This window comes from Leishmania infantum, chromosome 7 (genome assembly GCF_000002875.2).
Source record: "Leishmania infantum JPCM5 genome chromosome 7".
NCBI classification, from domain to species: Eukaryota; Euglenozoa; class Kinetoplastea; order Trypanosomatida; family Trypanosomatidae; genus Leishmania; species Leishmania infantum.
Window position 1 is genome coordinate 499,419 of NC_009391.2, and position 21,539 is coordinate 520,957.

A 21,539-nucleotide genomic window follows, 5' to 3' on the forward strand; every position below is an offset into this window, starting at 1 on the left:
CGCCAAGCGAGCGAGCGTGGCAGGCAGACACACACACACACACACACACACACACACACACACACACATACATACGTGTCAGCGCAAGAAGTCCCTGGCGCGGTGCCGGTGCGCTTCTCGCCTTTTCGTTTCTTGCTTTTCGGCAGTGCATCCGTTGCGGTCTATACACCTATCCTCTCGCTTGCTTCTCGTGTGCCGGTCCGGCATTGCCGCACCGGCGAGGATCGCAGCAGCAGGCTAGAACACAGCTAGGGAACGCATGACTTACGTCATCATGAGCTCTTCCGCTTCTCCACTTGCCTCCTCAGCCCTTGCCGTGGGCCGATCCTCGCCCAATGACCGACCGCTGCTACCCTCTCCATCCACCGCCGGTGCCTCCGCGGAGTACGCCGGCGCGCTCGCGAGGGCGGCGGCACCCTGTAACTCATTGTCCCTGAAGTCATCGTCGCAGTTGATCATCACACAACAACCCGAGCGGCCGCTGCGAGCAAGACCGCCCACGCCACCGTCGGTGGTGCAGGACCCCCGCGCGGGCGGCACTGCCGTCGCGGATGAGCAAACACAACGGACAGAGCTGCTGGCGCTGATCGCGCGGCTCAGCAGGTCGCTTATGCCCGCCACAGAACGGCTTATTCGACTCCGCAGCGCTCTCAGGGCGCTACAGGAGCAGCTCGTCGTCACCATTCCACCCGCCGCGGTCGTCACCGCAACGGGTGGCGCCTCCGCCGGTGCGTCCATCTCCTCCGTGAGCATGTCGGATACAAGTGTGTCTCCGCGCCTGTGCGTGGCGGGGACGTCGTACCCCGACATGGAAGCGGTGCTCTATTTTCTCGCCCACCGCGATCCGCCGTTGCAGCGGTGCGGAACCTGCTCTGGAGCGGTTGGAGGCGCGAGTGGCGGCCGTCCTCCCACGCCGTGCACCGGGATGCTCGTCTCCCCGCACGCGTCACCGTCTAGCAGCGTGCCGCGTAGGTGGTCGCGGCTTGAGTGTGGTGCTGGTGGCGCAGGGACGAACGCCATGGCCTCGAGCACCGCCACCGGTGTCTCCGCCAGTGGGCTGTGGCAGACCAGCGCCATTGGCTTCGGCGACGCCTCCTGCCCATCGTCGCCGTCGGCGCCATCTTTTCGATTCCCCTCCACCCCACCGTTGGCGCCGACGCTCATGCCCGTCACACATGCGACGGTGCACGACTCCGCGTCCCTCAGCGGGGCCAGTAACCGCCACAGTCCGGTGATGACAGACTCGCCATCGCTTGATCAGCTAACGCTGCCCACGATGCATGCGCGCGTTGCATGTGGCGTACACCATGGCAGCATGCAGGTGTCGCGGGACAACGCGACTATTCCACCTCACCTTCTACAGACCACCCCCCCGCTGCCGCTGCCTGCCACGGTGCCCGCGACAGGGACGACGACGACGATGAGCGCCGCAAGCACTGGCGCAGCCGCTGTGTGCGCTGACGGTGGCAGCGTTGCAGGGCGTCTACTGGCCGCCCCCACTGCCCACAACCTACATCCGCACCGCACCCTTTCCCCTTACCCGCCGCCCTCGAGCGTCGCCAGCGGCAGTCCGCAGGTTGCGACACCGCCACCTCCGTTGCCCGCAGCGCCGGCAAACCACCACGTGCGTCGGGTGCGCTCGACGACATCGCTGGAGCTCCACACGTCTGGCGGCTCGCCCTCCGGCGCGGTGACGAAGGATGCCGAGGCGCCGAGCTACGAGTCGCGGACGCAGCCGCCGTCGCAGATGGTGCCCCGCGACGCCACTTCGCCGGTGGAAGTCGCCAGCGAAGGTGGTGACGGGAGCATGTCGGCCGGGTCCATGAGCCTCTCCTCCACTATGCCTGACCTTCCCGCTACCCCACCGCCGCCACTGCCCGGGTTCACCACACTGGAGGTGAGTGGTGCTTCATGGCGTACCTCATCGCCGCAACCTGCTACTTCCACGGTGGTCTCGCTACCGTCGCCAACACTTCAGGGCATTGTCTTGCCAGGGGCGGATAACTACGCGGCTGGGGCCCCCAACGGCGCCCTTGTCGCGAGCTTCCGGAGCAGAACGGGAAGCAGGCATGCCTGCGCTGGTGCCTTTCCTTCGCCTGCTGGCGAGTCTCCGGCGCCGCCGACGCCCATCATGATCAACTCACTTCCGCGCACGTCTTCGCAGTCCACGGAGGTGAGCGAGCAGCTGCATCGCTACCGCCAGTCGCTGCTCGGCAGCTCCCTGCCGCCTGGCACGGCGCGCTTCACCACGCTGCCAACGCCATTTATGTCGCGGGTGGGGGCAGGCATGCAGAGCAGCGGAGCCCGCAGCCTTCGCGAGGACTCCGCCGTTCTCTCGCGCGCCTCCTCCTTCACTCCACCAGCGATGCGGTTTGTGCAGCGGGTGCGGCGCCGCATGCTGACACTCAGTCAGATGCAGCTGCAGCTTTCTGCCTGGGACCTCTTCCACACAGACCACATCGGTGGTCGCTCTCAGGCGGCACTGCAGGTCACTGCCGCGGCGTCTGTCGTCACAAGCCCAGCCGTCTCACTGACCTCTGCAGCGCAAGGTGGTTGGCGGGCGAAGAATGAGCCGGAAAGCCGTGGGAGCAGCAGCGAAAGCAAGTCGAGCAACTCTCGGTACCAGGAGTACTCACAGCACTCGTGTGGTGTCCACGCGATGTCGGAGATGCCGCAGCAGGTGCTACTGGGCCCCCACTGGCTGTTGAGCGTGAGCGAGGACGGCTTCTTGCGCTACGAGCCGCTGCCGTCCGCTGCGCAGCCGCCGCCGTACATGCAATCCCCGCCGGTGGCCACCACTGCTGATTTTGCCTTCCTCTGTGTACCATACGAGGCGCTCGCGCGCGTCATAGGGGCAGAGGTGGGCCACCACAGCCATATCAGCACGAGCGGTCCGTTCGGTGTCAGCGCCGGCGGCGTCGGTGTAACCGTCAGTGGTGACGGCGCGCTTGAGGAGGTGGCGGCGGTGCTCGACGTCCTTTTTGGTCTCTTCAGCGGCTCCAGGCAGCAGCACTCGCCAGCACACCAGCAGCGGCGGCCGCCGCACCGTGGCGCGACAGGAGCAAAGCCGAGCCTCTTGACAGTGAACAACGGCGGCGGCGGCGCCACCATTTCCACCGCACACATACACTCTAGTAGCCCTCCCGTGCAAGAAGGCGAGGAGCCGCTGCCGCAGCCGATGGTGTGCGCTGGCGGCGACAACGACGGGCAGCGTACTTGGCGGGACAAGCGACATGCGGAGGCCTGCTCCAACTCCTACCCGCAGGCCACCGCTAGACCTATCATCGACACCGCCGGGGGAAGGGGCGGCCATGGTGATGCGATGACCTCGCCCGAGGTCCACTCCCCCGAGGCTTCATCGCCACGAATGCGAGTCTCCAAGGCACGCATGTCCACGGCTGCCGACTTCCCGTTGTTCATCTCGAAGCGAATGCAACCTGCGGGATGCCTCGACAACGACATTTCCCTCTTGCCGCATCATAGTCACGTCGTGCCGGGGCTGCCAGCTTCCTTGACCGAGGATTGGCTGCTGCCGCTGCGTCAAGTCCTTGTCGATCGCACGATCTTCCTCCTTGTCAAGCCGGACAGTGAAGAGGCGCCGGCGTCGAGCCTGCGTCGTGCGAACGCGAGGTGTAGCGCCGAGGACTCGGACGGCGCCATGAACGAACGGGTAGTGCAGCGGTTTCTGTGGTTTGCGAAGACGCGCTATGGAGTCACGGTGCAGCCGTGGCGCGTCATCACCTTCAGCTACCGCGATGCGACGCGAGCTCGCAACGTGATGCTGGCTGTCTACGGGCAGCGACTCCGTAGGAAGCAGCAGCAACACGGGCAGAGCGCCAACTGGCGGCCGACTTCGGAGACGCTGTCACAGGCGCATCCGACCAGTGGTGCCGGCGAGGACGATATGGGGGGCAACGCCACTCCAGCCGATGGCGCTGATGTGCGCGTTGCATCTACCGCATCGCCCGTCCCCCGCAGCGGCTGCTCCGTCTCCCCACTTGAGTCTTCGTGCGTGACAGCTGGCTTGCCTGCGATCCCCACCCCTGGCGGGGCGCAGACGCCGCCCGGTGCATCCCTCATGTCAACCTCGCGGCTCACACTAACGTCTTTGGTTGGCGGAAGCGAGTGGCGTCGTGGTCGCAATGACGGTGCGAGTCGGCCGCACGACGACGAGGGTGGTCAGCAGGAGTTTTCAGACGCCTTCTACACGTTGTTGACACAGGATTTGAGCGTTCAGCCGCTGTCGACGGCGCTGGAGGAGTACAGACCGTTGCTGGAGTGCCACGCTGCGACGCCGATGTCTGCGCAGTACGGTGCGAGTGCGGGGGCGGCCTTGACATCACCAGCCGCTGGCATCTGCTCTCAGGCAAGCTGCGCAGGCGGGATGGGTCCCGCCACAAGTGCGATTGACGAGGGTGAGCAAGCCCGTGTTGACGCCACCCGCCGGCTCTCAGGTGCGGCGGGCTCCGTCCCCGCCATCGAGGGCCCCGCCACGGGGGACGTGAGTGACGAAGGCGTGGACGCTGCAGCGGCGGCGGCGTGCAAGCACGCGCAGGAGGTGGTGTGGCGCGCCAGCGGTGCCGCGGGCGTGAGCAGTGCTCTTCGGTACTTCCAGCACGCTGCGGTCGCGCATCGCGTGGGGCGGGCGGCGCTTCCGGTGATGATGTGGTCGTGGCAGCTATACTCGCTGCTGCCGGTCGTTATTAAAGACGCGCAGTCGCGCCGCAATCGACTGCGGCACAACAGTCGTCACTGCCAGCACAAACTGCAGGGGGTGCAGCGAAGCATCACGTTACACTTGGATGCCAGCCCGGCCAAGAACGTGGCGGCGCTGGAGGTGCGACTGCAGGCGGGGTTCAAAGAAATGGCGCAGCGGTTTTTGCGAGACCTCCGTCGACTGTTCATCTCGACAGCCTCGGCAGCGACGACTGCTGCATTCTCGCCCGTCTCAAAGGTTTCGGCGCCGTCGTGGTCAGCGACAGGCGCACCAGGGCACGGGCAGCGACAGCAGCAGACGCTGCCCTTCGCACCACTGGATGCACTGCTGGTGTACGACTCACCGGGCCTGCGAGAGGCGTACCAGCGCCTCGCTCGGGCGGCGCTTCGATTCCACGCCTTCTACCTCGCAGGGTACTTCGCCTTCGATGTACGAATGCCAAGTCAGCCCTCGCGCACGGGCTACGATGCAGCCCTCGAGAGAAAGCTCTCGCAGTCGCCACGGCCCATATCCGTGTACGAGCAGCGCTACGCCGCTCTCCGGGAGGCTGTGTGTCTCTCGCAGCTGCAGCTGAGGACGCCGCTGCGGATGCTCAACGACCTCAACGTCGCCCCACCCGACGAGTCGTGCACCCGACCTGGCACTTCCTCCCCAGCGGTGCTGCTGCCGCCGCCACCGCCCACGCGAGCGGTCAACCCTGCCACCAAAACGCCGACAACTTCTGCTGTTCGACTGACCCCGTCAGGCAGTGCGGCACGAACGCCGACAACTACAAAGAGCGAGGCCGAAGAGACGCCGATGCCGAAGGTGGAACTGCGGCCCAACTCCCGCCGCCGCTGCAGCTCCCGCATCACGAGCGCGGCAGGCTCAGCAGCCTCGCTGGTGGAGGAGTCCTCACCGCTGCGACCTGTAAGGCGGAGAGAGCCATCTGCCGCGCCTCACAGAGTGTCCGTCGAAGGCGGCAGCGATGAACGACTATCGCAGCGGTCGTTCTTGTCACCGTCGTTTCTCGCTTCCGCTGCACGGGAGGTCTTTGCTGCCGCGGCGTCTTCGAGTGTTGCGAGCACGGAGCTAACAGCTACGAAGAACGGCATGGACCCTGTAAGTGGCGTGCCTGGACAGGAGCGTGGGACACGGGGAATGTCTTCAGAGCCAGCGGCAGACGAGCGTGCAGACGGCGACGGCACTCCCCGACTCAGTCTCGAGGAACTGCAGCAGCGGCGCGTTGCCATGGAGCATCAGCTCATTGCGCATGTCTCGCAGATCAACACAGAGATCATCAACTTCCTGCTCGCCACTTGTGTGGCTGCCGTGCCGCAACTGCAGCGGGACTGTGTAGGTGCAGAGCTGGCGCGGGTGAAGGACGCGCAAGCGGAGATTGTGTCGAGCTTCACGACGGCGGTGCGCGGCCGCAAAGACGCCGCCATCGCGATGTCTCACCTCTACGCCCGGCTCGAGGAGTGGAGCGCAGAAATGTCACACCTCGTGTCGGTTGTGCGGTCGCGGCCATATCTCGAAAAGTTTATAACGCAGCTGCGCGCGGTTCTGTGCGAGGATCAGGTGCGCGCCCTCGCAGTCTTTCGCTGCGACAGCGGGGATGGGCAAGACTCTGGCGCCGCGGCGTGGCAGACGCCGCAGGTAGATGACACTTCGCCGTCGCCATCCAGTGCAGCAACGAAGGCGCATCGCGGGATCTATGCGACTGCGGTACGTCTACCTCTGACAAGTGCTAGAGCAAGCGCCAGTGCTAGCGGTGGCTTGCGGGACAGCACGCTGAAAGGGTCGGCAGAGCAGCACGCCGCCGCACCTAGTCCGAGCGGCACCCCTTGCGCCTGCGCCTCGAAGTCCTTGGCAGCGGAGGTGGGCTACCGGTCTGCCAGGATGCTGCGCTACTACACTCGCCTCGCCTGCAAGCGGCGTGGCTCCAGCGGCAGCGACAAACTCTCCGACACCAGCATGGCTGCCAACGCCCAGCGCAGCGGTGTGTTCGGCGAAATGCTAGCATCCCCGTCGCCTTCCCGGTCGCTGCGCTCCATCCAGGGCGTCAACTCAACGTTGACGTCGCCACACTGCAGTTCACGCATGAAAGGCGGTGGCGGCGGTGGGCATGGAGCATTGGGCTTGAGCGTTTCGCTGTCCAGCATGTCGGCCGCGTGGAGTCGGGAGGAGGCGTGCTTGCGTGTCGAGGGCGGTGCCCGAACGCTGCGCGTTTATGACGCCGATGACGCGAAGGCCGCGGCGTTCGCCTTTTTTGCCTCCCCGACGCAGCCGGTCATATCGGCTGTGGCCGCAGAGGTGCTCGCGATGCTGGAGGTGATGAGGCGGGAGCCCCTTCGCTCCCCATTGTCCCCCTCGGCGCCACAAGCTGTGGTCGGTGCCGAATCAAGGGGTGCTGCGCGAGACGGAGCCGTATCGCTGGCCACGCCGGCAGCAGCACCGGCGCACCGCTCCGTCGATGCAGATGGCAGCGCGTGGCAGAAGCGGCTGACGCAGTGGCGCTCCGCCATGGCGGACGCGGAGAGGCCGGCCGATGATGCCTCTGCGGCGCCACTGTTGTGGATTGTTCTGGACACGTGGGATGAGACGCTGCTCCGCATGCCCTATGGACTGCTGCTGCAGCTGGACACACCCAGCTACGCCGAGTCTCTCAACCGCATGAGCGATGAGCTCTTGAACACGCAGGAGAGCTGGAAGAGTAACTGCGAAGACGTGCTGGCGAGGATCCAGCGGCAGCTACATGCACTGGAGGTGGATCTCAACAAGATCTGTGATGACCGTGGTGAGGCGCGCGCCGAGTACGTGCAGGAGTTGCGGGCGGTGTTTGATGCAGCTTCCGTCCTCATCGCTTCCCGCGATGACCCTGCCATGAGCGCATGTCCGTTTTGTGAGTTGCCAGGCAGCACTAGAGCAGGTCTTCGGGCGTGAATGGGGCGACGGGCGGGTGGGACCATGCGGAAAGAGGCGGACTGTACCACACAAGCTGTCTCCTTCACGCCCCTTTCTCGCTTGCACCTTTCGGGTACAGTGAACTTGTCTGGGTCTCTCTCTCGGTGGGCGTCTCTGTCGATGACACTGCTTCGCACGGTGCCGGCACCGGCTTTCTCCTTTACTGCTGCCTATGTCTCTTTCCTCCATCTGCTGAGGACGTTTTTCGGATGGGGTGCACACACACCCCTCTCCGCGCGTGGCACCGCAGGGCCCAGTGTGTCCACTCTCTGTCTGGGAGGAAGCCGAGCAGACCCCCTATTCCTGCCCATGCCGAGCCACCTGTGGGTGGTAGCAGGGCCAAGCACCGACGACGCCGGGGAGGCCAGGGCGATGCACCGCTACTTGTGCCCAGCGGTTAGACCCTGGACGGCGTGGCGTCGGAGCGACCTGCGACAGTGAACACGCCCGTGCCATCCATGCGATAGGCCGCGTGCCAGCGCGACTCGGACGCATGTCACCCTCGGCCTTCGCACCGCCTACTGGTGCGGGGAGAGCCCGCGTGTCACACCCCGAGGGGGTTGGGGGTGGGGAAGGCGCCAGGGGTGGCGACCCGCGAGGCGGGGGCTTGTGAGCAGGTAGCGTGTGAGGCCCAGGCCCTGCTCAGGTGACTGAGTCGGCGCGGTGCTGCAACTCGCGTGTGTGTGCGGCTGCTTCGCACGACGCGGATGGTTGGGTGGGGGGCCTGTGCTCGGTGAGTGTGTGTGTGTGGGGGGGGGAGGGTGGCGTTGAGTGGAGCTCGCGTTGCACGGCAGCGAAGTAGGCACAAGGGGGAATGGCGGGGCTGGCATCTCCTCTTTTCCGTTTTCCGTTTGATGCACAGTGGGGTAAGGCGGCTCCACGATCTTGTGTGTGTGCGTGAGAATGTGGAAGTGGCCCTCCCCTCAGCACGGCGTCTTCTTTTTTTTTTTCGCTCTCCTCGTTGCCGATGAGGGGTTTGCGCTGCGCCGAGACGAACTTCATGTGGAGGAATGCCAGAACAACGCCGAGAGCCGCACGAGCGGCCAACAAGAGGACTAAGACATGAAGGACAGTGGTGCGCCCGTCAAGAAGTCTGGAACGGCGAAAGAGGGTGAGGCGAGAGGAGGGGCAGGGCAGGTGCAATGACGAAACCGCACGTGCACGTGTGGTGACAGTCGCGGCGTACCGCGTGCTCAGTTCTGCAACGGAGACACCCCCCTACCCTCTACGCTCGCTATTTCTGTCTTTCATCCCGCCTGCTTCTCGACGGCGGCAAAAGGAGCGAGGAACGAGACGCATGCGACGCACGCGCGTGGGGGTGGGGCTGTGCGCGAGTGTGGGCACCTCCTTAAACAGCCCCCGCTCTCTTGCTCCTACCTACGCTGCCCCACGAGAGCGTGGCTGTGCCTCTTCTCCACAATGTTACGCTCTTCGCCTTCTTGTGCTCTCACCTTCACGCTTGGTGACGTCCAATACACCGGCACGTTCTCCTTTCGCAACGCGTCTCATCAGAGAACACCTTTCTCACTCCCCTTCCCTGAGTTTGGGCATCTGTGAAGCAGTACCAGCCGCGGAGTGTGTTGTCCACGGCGCGCGCCAGCACCAATGGCCTCGGACTTCACCGCGCTGCGCGCGAACTGCACCGCACTTTTTGATACAGCGATGCCGCCACTCCTGCGTGGCTCCGTCCCCCCCGCGCCCTCGGTCGGCGCCGTCTCTGCCCCTCGACACGACCTTTTTTCCGTCGTCTCAGGCCTTCGCGCTGAAGGTGCTAACGGCGGCGGCGCTGTGGGGCTGAGTGCTGCACCACTGACCACCATGCTGGCGAACCGCAGCGTGGAGGCGGCACTGCTGCGGCGGGAATGGGAGCTGCGCAGCGAGTACTACCGACTGTACGCCGAAGACCAGTGGCACATACGCCAGCAGCGGGAGACGAAGCGCCGCCAGGACGATGAGGCGGAGCGGCAGCGCGTAATGGAGCTGTCTCGGATGATCGAAGAAGAACGTGCGCGGCGTGTGGCGGAACAGCAGGAGCGCCTTCTCCAGAAGGAGCGAGAGCTCGAGGAGTGGAAGCTGGAGCGGCTGAAGGAGGCCGAGACAGCGCGTCGTCGGCAACAGAAGGAGGACGAGCGGCGCCGCGAGCTGCAGCACGAGCGCGAATTGGCCCGCATCAAGGAGGAAGCGGCCTCGCGCGCAGTCGCGGCGCAGAAGGCAGAGGAAGTGATGGCGGCGGTAGAGCAGTCGTTGCAGAAAATGCAGAGCACCATGCAAGAACAGCTGCGCGAGGAGGTGCGCGTGCTGGAGGCGGCGCACAGGTCTGAGCTCACACGTCGCGAGGAAGAGTGGGTGCATCGCGTGAATGCGATGGAGGTGAACCGAAGCACGGAGCTGGCCGAGCTGACACACCAGCTGAAGCTCGATCAGACGCGCGCCACCCGCAGCGAGGAGCAGCTGCGCGAAGCCCGGAACCAGCTTACGAAGCTCCTGCAAGAGGTCGATCAGCTGCGCCTGCAGCTTCAGTCAAGTGGCCCGCACTCCGAACGGGATCGTGAGGCGGCGCAGCAACTGGCGGCGACGCATCGCAGCGCCATAGAGCGTCTGCAGCAAATGTACGACGATGACAAGAGGGCACAGCAATACCGCTACGCCGAGGACCGCGACCGCGCCAAGTATGAGCAAGACCGCCGCCTTGAGGAGCTGAAGGACGGCCACGCTGCGGCGATACGCTGCAAGGACAGCGAAATCGACCGCCTCATTTCCCGTGTTCGACAGCTAGAGTCCGAGTTGCATGATGAAAGCGTGAAGCTGGCGCTGCTGCGCACGAGCGGGGAGCAGGCGATCTCCACGGATATCGAGAACGCTCGCATGAAGGATGAGGTGCGACAGCTGCACACAGCCAAGGCGGAGCTGGAGGAGATCAAAAAACGGCTGGAGCGCAATCTGCGCGAGGCGGAAGCGCGGGTGGAAAGTCAGAGCAAGCAGCTGCGGGAGCTGCAGACTGACACGGCGTCGGGCCAGCGGCAACTCATGGCAGAGCGGGAGGAGCTTCGGCGCGACAACACCGACCTCAAGAGCCAGCTCGCAATGGCCCGCAATGGTTACGAGGAGGAGGTGGAGCGCCTGCAGAAAAAACTGAGGAGCGCAGAGGAGGCGGCCGCGAAGCTTAACGTGCCGGATATGGAGCAGAACGCGTGCAACGCGGTGGAGAGGGCTGAGGAGGCTCGTCGCAGCGCCGAGAAAAACCTTGCCGAGGTGACGCGCAAGCTGAAGCTCGCCGAGGAGGAGGTGCAGTCGTCGAAGCGTAGTGCTGAGGCCGCGCAGCGTGATGTGGCCCAGGCACGGAACCGCATCCAAGAACTGCAGGCGAAGCTAGAGGAGCGCTCTGCGCAGGTGCGCACGCTGGAGACGGAGGTGCAGGGTAACGTCAGTTTGAGCTACGAGGCGCGGGAGGCCAAGGAGCGGGTGGAACGGCTGCAGGCCGAGTACGACGCGGAGCGCGAGTCGCGCCGTCGGCAGTACGAGGCCGCCTTGGAAGCGAAGGACCGAGAGGTGCAGCAGTGCCGCGCCGATCTGCTGGAGGTGAACAAGAAGTTGCACGCGCTGCGAGAGGAGAGCGCCAGCTCCAAATTTGACAAGGAGGACCACCAGCAAAGACTGACTCGCCAACTCAGGGAGAGGGAGGAGGAGGTGGCGCAGCTACGCCGGCAGCTCGAGGACAGCCGCCAGTCGCTTGAGCAGTGGAAGGCGACGTACGATGAGCTGCAGCAGCGCAGTTGCACCAGCACAGACAGTTACCAGAAGGCTGTTCGCGAGCGGGAAGAAGAGTTACAGGAGTGCCGTCGCCGACTGCGCCAGGTGCAAGAGGAGAAGGCAGAGCTGGAGCACCGTATGCGTGCCGAGGAAACCGTACGAATCTCCGCCACTGCGCAGAGCAGCGACGCGCAACGAATAATGGGCGAGCGGGAGGAGCAGATTGAGCGGCTGGAGCGCGAGGTGCGGGATTCGCGGGCACAACCGGTGCCGCTGTCGGCCCCGGCCGTGCCTGTCGTGTCACCTCTTCCGCTCTCTGGGCCGCCTCCTCCGCCGCCGCCCTCTGCACCGAAAGTTCCTCCCCTGTCCCACGCGGCACTGATGGGGACGCCCTCGATCGCGGCCGGCACGACAGCGGCCTCGTGCGGAGCCGCACCGTCGGTGACGCCGTCCGCGAACGCGTCGAAAGCGCCTGGGGTGCCGGCTGTGCACGGTGCCGATGGTCGCCCAACTAGAGTCCCCCCGGAACTTGCCAGCACTTGGGACGGCTCTCACCCGCCGCCGCCGCCGCCTCCATCGATTCCTGCTGCAGAGAAGCCACCGGCCGTGGCCTTGCAGCTGACGCACTCCCTCGACCACGGCACGACCATGGCCGATGGCACGACGGAGGGAACCCCGCTGAGCATCCCTGTGCCGGTCTCGCTGTCGCTGTCGTCTTTCCAAGTCGGCCGGCGGAGTGGCGAAGGCCCGTCGCTGACGGTCGCCGTGCCCACCCCTGCCGGCGCTCTTTCCCACACCACGTCACCGGCGCAGTATGCCATCTCGCCAACTCCGGTGACTGTGGCTCCGCGCAGCCCACATGGAGGATCTGCCGCATTGCAGGCGGCACACGCGCCGCCTGTCCCCATACCGCCGCCTCTCCTACCCGCGCCCGCGACCGCGACCACCAACGGTTCTACCGGCTCCTACTTGATCTCCTCCCCCGCGGTACCGCCGCCGCCACCTGTCCCGTCCGTGACCGAGGGCATCCACAGCGGCGGCGTTGGTGGCGCCCCACTGGTGCCAGTGCCGGCGATCTCTCCTTACGCCGCTGTACCGGTGCCTAAGGTCAGTGTCCCGAGTGTCGCGGTACCTGCCCCTTCCAGCAGCTCACCATCCCCCTCAACTGGCGGGTACAGCGCGCCGCCGCCACCTCTGCCGATCCCGGTGCCGCTAACAGCGCCGTCCTCGACAAGCACGTCCCTCCCCGCGGCCTCGGGTAGCGTGGACATGGATGGCCGACACGGCCACCGTAGCCGTCGTCATCACCGCAGTTGAGCGGAGTGGCGCATGAGGGACAAGGAGCGGCTGCCGCCGCTTATCCTTGACCCTGTCCCCGTGTACCGCTTCTTTAGGCCCATGTGTAGGTGTGCCGGTTGCCAGTCAATGAGCGTCTGCGTCTGTTCTTGCGCGAAGGTGGCGAGCTCGTTGATGGGGCGCTCGGTCCACAGCTGTCGAATCAGCGGCGCCACCGCGTCGGCTCCGCGCTGTGTGATGGTGCGCGCCGAGGGTCGTTTCCGCACTCCGTCCTCCCATCCTCGCCCCCTTCCCTTCTCCCCACTGTACGATTACGTTGCTGCTGCTGCTTTTATGTATGCATGGAAATACGTCCATGTGTGCTCGCCCGTCTGCGTCGGTGTCAGTGCTCTGCTTTCGGTGCCCCAGTTGCCGATGCGTGCGTGTGCGCCCGCTTTCGAGACAAGTCCGTCTTACTCCCCTCCCCTTTCTGTATAGGGTATGCTCTGCGTGAGTGGTGTCGAGGGATGGGAAGAGGCCGAGGCGGAGAGAGGCAGGCGGAGGTTGGCGGCTCGGGCCCTTCTCCTCCCCCGCTCGCCCGCCCGCCCGCCCCCGAACACGTTGCAACTCCCCTGAGCAGCATACATGTACCACAGGGATGCCAGCGCCCCCCTTCTTCTTCCTTCTCTCGAAAAATGTTGTTGGCTCCTCGAGTTCCTCGCAGGCCGCGTCCATCCGTCACGCACACACGAATGAGGGAATGAGAAGCGCAACGCCGAACGATACGCCCCACACTCGCGCGTGTGTGTGTGTGTGTGTGACGGATCGACACCCACAGGGGGGGGGAGGGGAGGAGCACAGGGAAGGGCGCGTCGTGTTTATCGATGTCTCGCCTTCCTCCTCCTCCCCTTCTCTCCCCCAGATGCTCCCGCTCACGTCCGCCAGCCAGCCAGCCGGCATGACCACTGCTGGCCGCCATCTCTGCCCCTCCTGCCTCTTCTCTCGTCCACACACAATGCCCGTGCGTGGCGCCGGATAGAAGACGAGGAGAACAACGTACAAAAAAGAGGAGCCACCTGACATGACGGCTGCCCCTCTCCACCCCTCCCCCCTTCTCTGCCTGCTGCCAAGACGCGTAGAAAGCGGAGGAGGAGGCGGAAGGTGGGGGGGGGTGGGCGCGTGCCAGTGGGGTAGCGGGCGCGCTCTCGTGTCTCTCTGCGTCTTCCGTTGCCAACCTGTAAACCACGTAGGTGCGTTGGCGCGGCGATCGCAGTTCCCCCAGCGATTCCTTCTGTGACGCACCGACGCGGACCGCGTCGCCGCCTCTGTGCCCACTGCCTGGTGCTCCCCCTTCTCGTTTCGGCTCATGACACACACTCCTGCTGCACTTCCGACCTCACGCTTTCCGATGTCCCCCCTTCATTCCCCAGTGCGCGTTTTAGCTCGCGTGTGTGCAAGCGCCTCCGTGTCGCTGCGGCAGCCCACCAAAGCCCACAGAGAGGGTGTGGCAGCGTGCCGCCTGACTTGGCTGGGCAAGACGTGCGCACGGGTCCACCGACGTGCTTCCCCGCCCTCCCTTTCTTTCTCCTCCCTGTCTCTTCGTGCACCACACACGCACGGCCATCCACATACGAACGTACCCGCGCCAACACGCGCTCATCCCGGCAGCGGCACTTGCGCGCGCTACAGTGGCGCGCTGGAGGTTTTATTCATTGTGTTCTCGCTCCCCTTCCAGCATGGCGTTGCCTGTGTTCGGCTGCGAGCAGCAGCGGAGCTATACTTTCTCCATGCACTGCAAGCGCTCCCTTAACCCGACACTGACGCATCAGTTCGAGGTGACGTGGCCGTGGCCAGCGCTGCAGCGCAAAGGGCGGCCTCGCGTCGCCAGCGGTATTACTGGCGATGCACAGGCCGTGGCGAGATCGTCAAACACACCGCAGGGCGGCCTTTTCAAGGAGGAGGACGAGGCAGAGGAGGGAGAGGACGAAGAGGGAGAGGAGGACGTGGAGGGAACCGCCAAGGCGGGCGTGCATGGCCGTGCCGCGACCTGCCGCCGCGTTGCGCCTCTTTGGCGAGAGCGACGCCGCTACGGACGGCCAACGTTCATCCTTGACCTCTCGAGTGACCCGTTTCTTGGCGGGCATGAGACACGTCGCGCTGGTGCGCTTCTCTCGCCAGGCTATCGCTGCCTCTTACCCTTGGTCCAGCTTGGCGAGCCGGAGCAGCTGCCGGACAGGGCCGGTGTGGCTTTCTGGCGCACAGCCTTTAAGCCGCCATTGTGCAGGGCAGAGTCTTTGTTGTCGTCCTCGCATCCTAGCGCCGCCTACCCACCGCCGTACTGCGCCGAGCTTGTCGTCGGTGAGCTTTCCGGGATTGAGCGGGCGGTTCGACAGCGTTATGAGAGGGCGACAGCGTCATCCCGACGCAACAACACGCATGCGCCTATGAGGCCGTCGTTTCTGTCTCGCATTTCACTCGAGCCCCGCACACAGCTCAGCGCGCCGCCGCCGACAGCCGGCGGAGAGGAGAACTTGCCGACAGAGAGCCCCGGCCGTCCATCGCCGTGTGCAAAGCAAGCGGAAGAGGCGGCGCCCGCCGCATCGCTGACGTCAGCGACGGAGCGTGGTCATGGGCAGATAGCTGCGGCATCGAGCCCACCAGCAGCGTCATCACGGTCACAGCGAGTCTCAGCCTTCGCACCCAAGACGGTGCTTACCTTTTTCTTCTACACCATCCCGTTTCGCCTTCGCTGGCTCTCACAGCTGCCGGGATGCATCGTTGTCTCTCTGCCATGCGAGGAGCGACTGCTGACCTTGCGCGCACCTCATGCGAATGACGACCACAGCGGCGTACGGCAGCCATCACCGTCGTTGGTGCGTGGCGGTGGCAGCGCCACTCCGACTGCGATCATTGCCATGTCACAGGCCCACAGCTACGCGCTGCCGCGCGGTGTGGTTCCGCTCGATATCTCGGAGGTGTTTGACCGCCCCTTTCTCGCCATAGGCACGGCTGAGCACGGGGTGTTGCTGTGCCACCTCGACACGTCGACCGGTGCCGTGCAGAGCATCGCGCGCTGGATCTCGCTGAGAGGGTATGGGAGCTCTCTGTACCCCGTGACCCGCCTCGCGGCGGTGTTCCCTGCACGTCAGCCGGAGCGCGCGCCGGGCCGCTTCACCGACTTCCCCTCAGCACCTCCGTGGGCGAGGCACGCGGCCGCCCTCGAAAGCCTCAACGACGGCGCGCTCGTGTGCTCCTCGCCGTATGAGGCCACCGCCGCTGTTGTCAAGCTCGGCGTGGCCGCAGAGGGCGTGGTAGAGGACTTCTCTGTCCTCCGCGGCGTCGACACGATCCTTGACGTGAGCGCGACTGTGCAGCCCGATTTGGGACCACTAGTCTGCACCGTGGCGCGGAAACTGCTACGGTTGCGTGTCGTTGACTCCGCGGCCGAGGCGGCGGAGCGGCGCACTGCAATTCTGAAGAAAAAGTTGGACTCCGGTCTTGCCGATCGCGTGAGTCCGTGCCTGACTCACGACCGGATGGCGCGGCTGGAATGCCCGCTTCTTCACGTCGCTTCCAGCCCTGCTGTCGTGCAGTCCTTCACCGAAAAGTACGTGAGTCGGCGCCGATACACGAAGCACTGGCAGTTTGCAGTGGACAGCTCGAATCGCGTGGTACTGCTAGACCGGACGGTGAGCCAATACATTGTCCACTCCACCTTTCAGTTATGCCGCCGCGGCTCGGCCGCCGGGGAGGGGCGAGTCGCGCCGACCGGCTCTCTTCTCCCCGTCTCCGCCACGGCGGACCGCAGGAACGAGAGGCAGGCAAAGGTGCCTTGCGCAGGCGAAGAGGAGGATGTGCTCTTCAAAGGCTGCGCGGCCGCCGCAGACGACAACGAGGACAACACGCCGTTGTCGTCGCTTCCGTCGGCGCGGCTCTCGCCAACTCCTGCTGGTGGCCAGAAACGTCCGCGACCGGCGCCGAAGGCCTCAAGGAACAAGAGGGGGTCTGAGTCGGCTGCCAAGCGTCGTGGGGCAGCGGCCGCGCCGTCCTCCGTTGCTGCTGCCGGTGCTAAGGAGGAAAGGGATGAGGACGAGGACGAGGACGACGGCGAGGACGACGCATCGCCTGGCAAGGTGAACTCGTTTCATGCCTTTGCATCGGCGGTCCCCATTGAGGATGCCTGCAGCGGCGTCGTGGTGACGCGTGTGGAGGATCAGATGATCCAAGTGGCTGCCTCCCACGACCGTGACTGCATTTCTCTGGTGACGTGGCGCATCGGTCTTGTTACCATGCCACCACCACCGATGTTCTCTTCCGCGGCCACCGCCATCACGGCAGCCTCCGCTGCATACGGCAAGGCAGATGCGCAGTCGTAGAGACGGGATGAAGGTGGGGGAGAGGACCTTGTTTCTTGCCCTTCTGCGAACGGTTTCTCGCGTAGGCAGCGATGCACCTGGGCGCTCAAAGACGTAGCTAGCAGCAGAGATTGCTGTGTAAGGAGTACGCGTTTCCAGCGCAGCCATGGACAGAGACGCCATGGATAGCGAAGGAGGGAAGGTGGTGATAGTGTTCAGGTGCTGAGGAGCTTGTGGTGGTGGTGGGAAGGAACGACCTGGCGGGTGGTATCGCGCGCTCGGCAACTGTCTTTTTTTCGAATGAGCGGAGGAGGGGAGGGGGTGCTCGTATCGCCCACCATCGTGATCAGCGACTCCACCGGTGTGTGTGTGTGTGTTCTCTCTTTCTCTTTAGATCTTGTACCCCTCCCCCTTCGCCGGACATCGACGCGTCTCTCGTTTCCCCCAAAGCATCACCCACACGACCGACATGTGATGCGTGAGGGGTGCACGTGTGCCAAAGGCCCCTTCCCCCGTTTCCTGTTCACTCTGGCAACTCGGCCACCGCTAGATTTACTTCCAATGACACTGTGCCATTCTTGTCCGACTCCCTCCTCCCTTCGGCATTCGTGACTCTCTGCATCGTCACAGCAACGCCTCTTCCGCTCAACGCCTCCTCCCCTATGTCTCCGGCAGCACCAAGGAGCATCGGAACAACCAGCTGACCGACGCTCGTTTTTCGTCGTTGACCCGCCGCGGTGTTCGCCCTGCGCCTTGAGACCAGCATCTGCACCTCATTAAGGTGATCTCCCGCCCCTCATCTCCACTACGCCTCGGCCATCGTCTCTCTGTCTGTGCCTTTGTGTGCATCGATCTTTCACTCTCTCTACCCACACTCAGCGTCCGCTGCATAGCAGTTACAGCCTCTCCGCCCCCTCCAAAGAAGCGCTACGCCCCGTAGTCGCCACCGGGCCATGGAGGAGTTCTACGGCATGGAGGTCTTCGCCGGCAAGACGGCAAGGCCCAATATTTCGGCCGACCGCGTGCTGCACGTGACGCAGGTGGCGCTACCGCCGAACGCGTCGCACGCTATCACGCTGCTCGTCAAGACGGAGGGCAAGTCGTTTGTGCTCGCGACACTGGACCCGCAGCAGGCACTCTTCCACGTGAGCGTGGACATGCTCTTTAGCGGCAAGCAGAAGTTGGCTTTCACCTGCGAAGGTGCGGCTGGAGCCGTGCACATCATCGGGTACACACAGCTCGCGGAGGAGGAGGAAGCCATAGACGACGAGGATGACGATGATATGATGGACGACGAGGACGTCGCGTAACGTTGAGTTGGAAAAGAAGGCGCGGTAGAGCATGCGTGTACGTGTGCCTGCTTGTAAGCCCCTGTGAGATTACGTCTCCTTGGCTGCCATGTGCGATGGACGTGGTGCCACCAGTGATGAACGCCACACCACATCCGTGCGTGCGTGCGCCGCTGATTTCGTTGAAAAGCCCGCGCATCTCCGGCGTGCGTGTATGTGACGCTAAAACGGGTCATTGCCCTGCCAGGGTGGGGCCGGCAGTGGATGAGACGCGTCGCTGCCTGCGCGACGGCGGCACGTGTCTAGGTTGGGGGAGGGAGGAGGCGACACATTGGGAAGCCGGACCATCGGGTGCCTCATTCCTCACTGCCATACAGCGTCTTTCCTTTCTCTGTTCACCGTCATGGCAAACTCGGCACAGGCGCTCTGCACGGACTCCTCACTAATTGCAGAAGTACAGGGGCGCGCAGTTGATGGAACCCTTCGCCTCAGCAAGGAACCCCCCCCATCCACACACACACACACACAGAAAAGAAATTAGATGCAGAAGAGGGAAGGTAGGAGCGTGCCGACACGATGCCTGCTGGTGTGCGGCGCTGCTACTCGCCTGCTGCTCGACGAGGTACGTGGGCGGAGATCGTTGGCGCATGCGCGTCCTTCTTGGACAGCCCCGCTACCGCTCACCTCTGCTCCTCCGCCCCCTCGGCTACGTGGCCACCCCACGGCGGTGCGTGCGCGTAGCGGCGCGCCGCCTTTGACTTTGCTCGGATCGACGTACTCTATACCATGTCTTCGCGCTAAAAGGCGGTTGCGGTGTACGCCATGCACCACGCCTGCCTTCTCTCATGCACTTGTCACCGCCCTCCCGCCCCTCCTTCCTTCTTCTGCGCGACCATCCCGTGAACTGCCCGATGGGGCTCACCCAAACCCCCTCGCTTTCCCTCCCTCCTCCCCCCTCTCCGCCGTCCACGCGCATGCGCAGTAACGCACCTCCGTCGTTCACTCCTTAATTATCTTCACGTATAACCGTAGCCGCCACACCCAGACAACCCAAGCGCGACGCACCGCACCTTCTTGTGACATCCCAGCTTTCCTTTCATCGCTCACTTGTTTCCACAGACGCCTCTCTCTCCGACGAACAACTTCTTCGTACCATCTCTCCTCGCCGTCTCAGCTGCTGCCCGTCAAGGCGACCACCTCGTCTTCTGGGCGTTTCTCTTTTCCTCATCGACGAAGCGGTCCTCTCTCTCTCTCTCGTGAAGTCTACGCTCTTCGTTCTCGATTCCATCACCCCCCCCAGTGTTCATCATGGAGGGCTTTTACGGTATTGAGGTGACCGCCGGCAAGCAGGTGAAGGCCAAAATCCCAGAGGAGTGCGCGCTGCGCGTGACGCAGCTCGCCGTTCCCGCCAACGCGGCTGGAGCCGTTTCTCTCGTCGTGTCCTTCGAGGGCAAGCTGTTCACGATTGCCACGCTGGACCCCAAGAAGGGCGTCTACCAGATGAGCACCGACCTCGTCTTCACCGAGGCGCAGGACGTCTCCTTCTCCGCCCAGGGTGCTGGTGCAATCCACGTCACTGGCTACGTACAGCCGGTCGGCAACGACGATATGATGATGAATGCCATGGCCGGCGAGTCGGGTGAGGAGGACGAGAGCGACGACGACGACCTCGAGGAGGCTTCAGAGCCGGAAAGCAACGAGGTCGCCAAGACCCCTGCTTCCGCTGCCGCTGGTGCGGAGGACAGCGACGAGGAGGAGGAGAACGAGGACGAAGACGACGAGGAGGACGAGGACGACGAGGATATGCCCCCGGCCGACCTCGATGACAGCGACACGGGCGAAGAGGACGAGGAAGTCGACGAAGAGGATGACGATGAGGGACAGATGGACCACGAGGAAGTCGAGGATGATGAGGATGATGACGAGGATAACGGATGATGAACGAGGGATAACGATGATGACGAGGACAACGATGATGACGAGGATAACGATGATGACGAGGATAACGATGATGACGACGAGGACGACGTACCGCGGAAGTTCCAGCGTGCGGAGCGCGGTGACCACCGCGGTGGCTTCCGCGGCGGACGTGGCGGTGATCGCGGTGGCTTCCGTGGTGGTCGTGGCGGTGATCGCGGTGGCTTCCGTGGCGGTCGTGGCGGTGATCGCGGTGGCTTCCGTGGTGGTCGTGGCGGTGATCGCGGTGGCTTCCGTGGCGGTCGTGGCGGTGATCGCGGTGGCTTCCGCGGCGGTCGCGGCGGTGATCGCGGTGGCTTCCGTGGCGGTCGCGGTGGTGACCGTGGCGGCTTTCGCGGTGGCAAGCGTGGCCGCTACTAGGCAGTTTGTCCGTTCCTGAGGAACCTGATGAATGAGGTTGATAGCGGTGGAGGTCACGAAGCAAGCGAAGAGAAGGGCTAGTGATGAAGAAGCGCCATCGGATCGCGCTCCCATACACCGGGTCTCTTTCTCTCCTCTCCCACCCGTGCACCTCTCGTGCTCGTCCCTACGCACCTTCTCCTCCCTCATCCCTGCCCGCATGGCGGGGCAATCGTTGGTCTCTCTTCATCAGTGGGGTTTTTGTCTTCACGTGCGCCTCTCACGCTCGACACTGCACGTGTGTGCGCGTGTGCCTTCGCGCTGCTCCTCGATGAAGAGAGGCCACACCTCAACGGAATAACGAACGGAGAGGTCCTTCCAACTCGAATCCGCTGAAGAACCTACACACACCCACCCACCCACACACACACACACACACACGCAGACGCACAGAGATGACGAGGAAAGTAGGCGCTTGGGTGGAGTTCTTGTTGCTGCTGGTCTTCCTCGCTCGCCGACGTTGCACGTACAAGCGCCGGCCCTTCCCTCCTCGCTCTCCTCTTTCCCTTATGTCCTGCGGCTGCCCATACCGCCTTTGCTGCTGCCGCTGCCGCGCCTCTCTCGCCGCACCACACAAGCAGCAAGTGAAGGGGATGCACAAGAGAGGAGGAGCAGGGCAGGTGTGGGCGCGCGCGCAAAGGGAAGGAGATGTGAGGCGGAAGGGTATGGCGATGATAGGCGGTGCAGGAGCAGCAGCTTTCTCTTCAGTGCCTAGCGCTCCCTCAGCTCACCGACCCCCGTTCACATACACCCACACAAACGCATGTGCACGCACACCGACTCGGACTGGCAGACAACTGATGGAGGCGACAGGTGCATATCGGCAGACAG

At 64.3% G+C, this 21,539-nt stretch overlaps 5 protein-coding genes across 5 annotated transcripts; all 5 read left to right on the forward strand.

The window, feature by feature from the left end:
* Positions 1-259: 259 nt before the first annotated feature.
* LINJ_07_1100 (conserved hypothetical protein) lies at positions 260-7,642 on the forward strand (the record flags this gene model as incomplete). Its single annotated transcript, XM_001463273.2, has 1 exon — positions 260-7,642. The coding sequence occupies one exon, from the start codon at positions 260-262 to the stop codon at positions 7,640-7,642; it is 7,383 nt and encodes a 2,460-aa protein (XP_001463310.2).
* Positions 7,643-10,528: 2,886 nt separating this feature from the next.
* Positions 10,529-12,730, forward strand: LINJ_07_1110 (conserved hypothetical protein; the record flags this gene model as incomplete). Its single annotated transcript, XM_001463274.1, has 1 exon — positions 10,529-12,730. One exon carries the CDS (start codon positions 10,529-10,531, stop codon positions 12,728-12,730), a length of 2,202 nt encoding a protein of 733 aa, XP_001463311.1.
* A 1,694-nt stretch (positions 12,731-14,424) lies between these two features.
* Positions 14,425-17,064, forward strand: LINJ_07_1120 (conserved hypothetical protein; the record flags this gene model as incomplete). Its single annotated transcript, XM_001463275.1, has 1 exon — positions 14,425-17,064. One exon carries the CDS (start codon positions 14,425-14,427, stop codon positions 17,062-17,064), a length of 2,640 nt encoding a protein of 879 aa, XP_001463312.1.
* Positions 17,065-17,996: 932 nt separating this feature from the next.
* LINJ_07_1130 (putative RNA binding protein) lies at positions 17,997-18,353 on the forward strand (the record flags this gene model as incomplete). The annotated part of the gene is made up of 1 exon (XM_001463276.1): positions 17,997-18,353. One exon carries the CDS (start codon positions 17,997-17,999, stop codon positions 18,351-18,353), a length of 357 nt encoding a protein of 118 aa, XP_001463313.1.
* Positions 18,354-19,640: 1,287 nt separating this feature from the next.
* Positions 19,641-20,270, forward strand: LINJ_07_1140 (putative nucleolar RNA-binding protein; the record flags this gene model as incomplete). The annotated part of the gene is made up of 1 exon (XM_001463277.2): positions 19,641-20,270. The coding sequence occupies one exon, from the start codon at positions 19,641-19,643 to the stop codon at positions 20,268-20,270; it is 630 nt and encodes a 209-aa protein (XP_001463314.2).
* Positions 20,271-21,539: the final 1,269 nt, after the last annotated feature.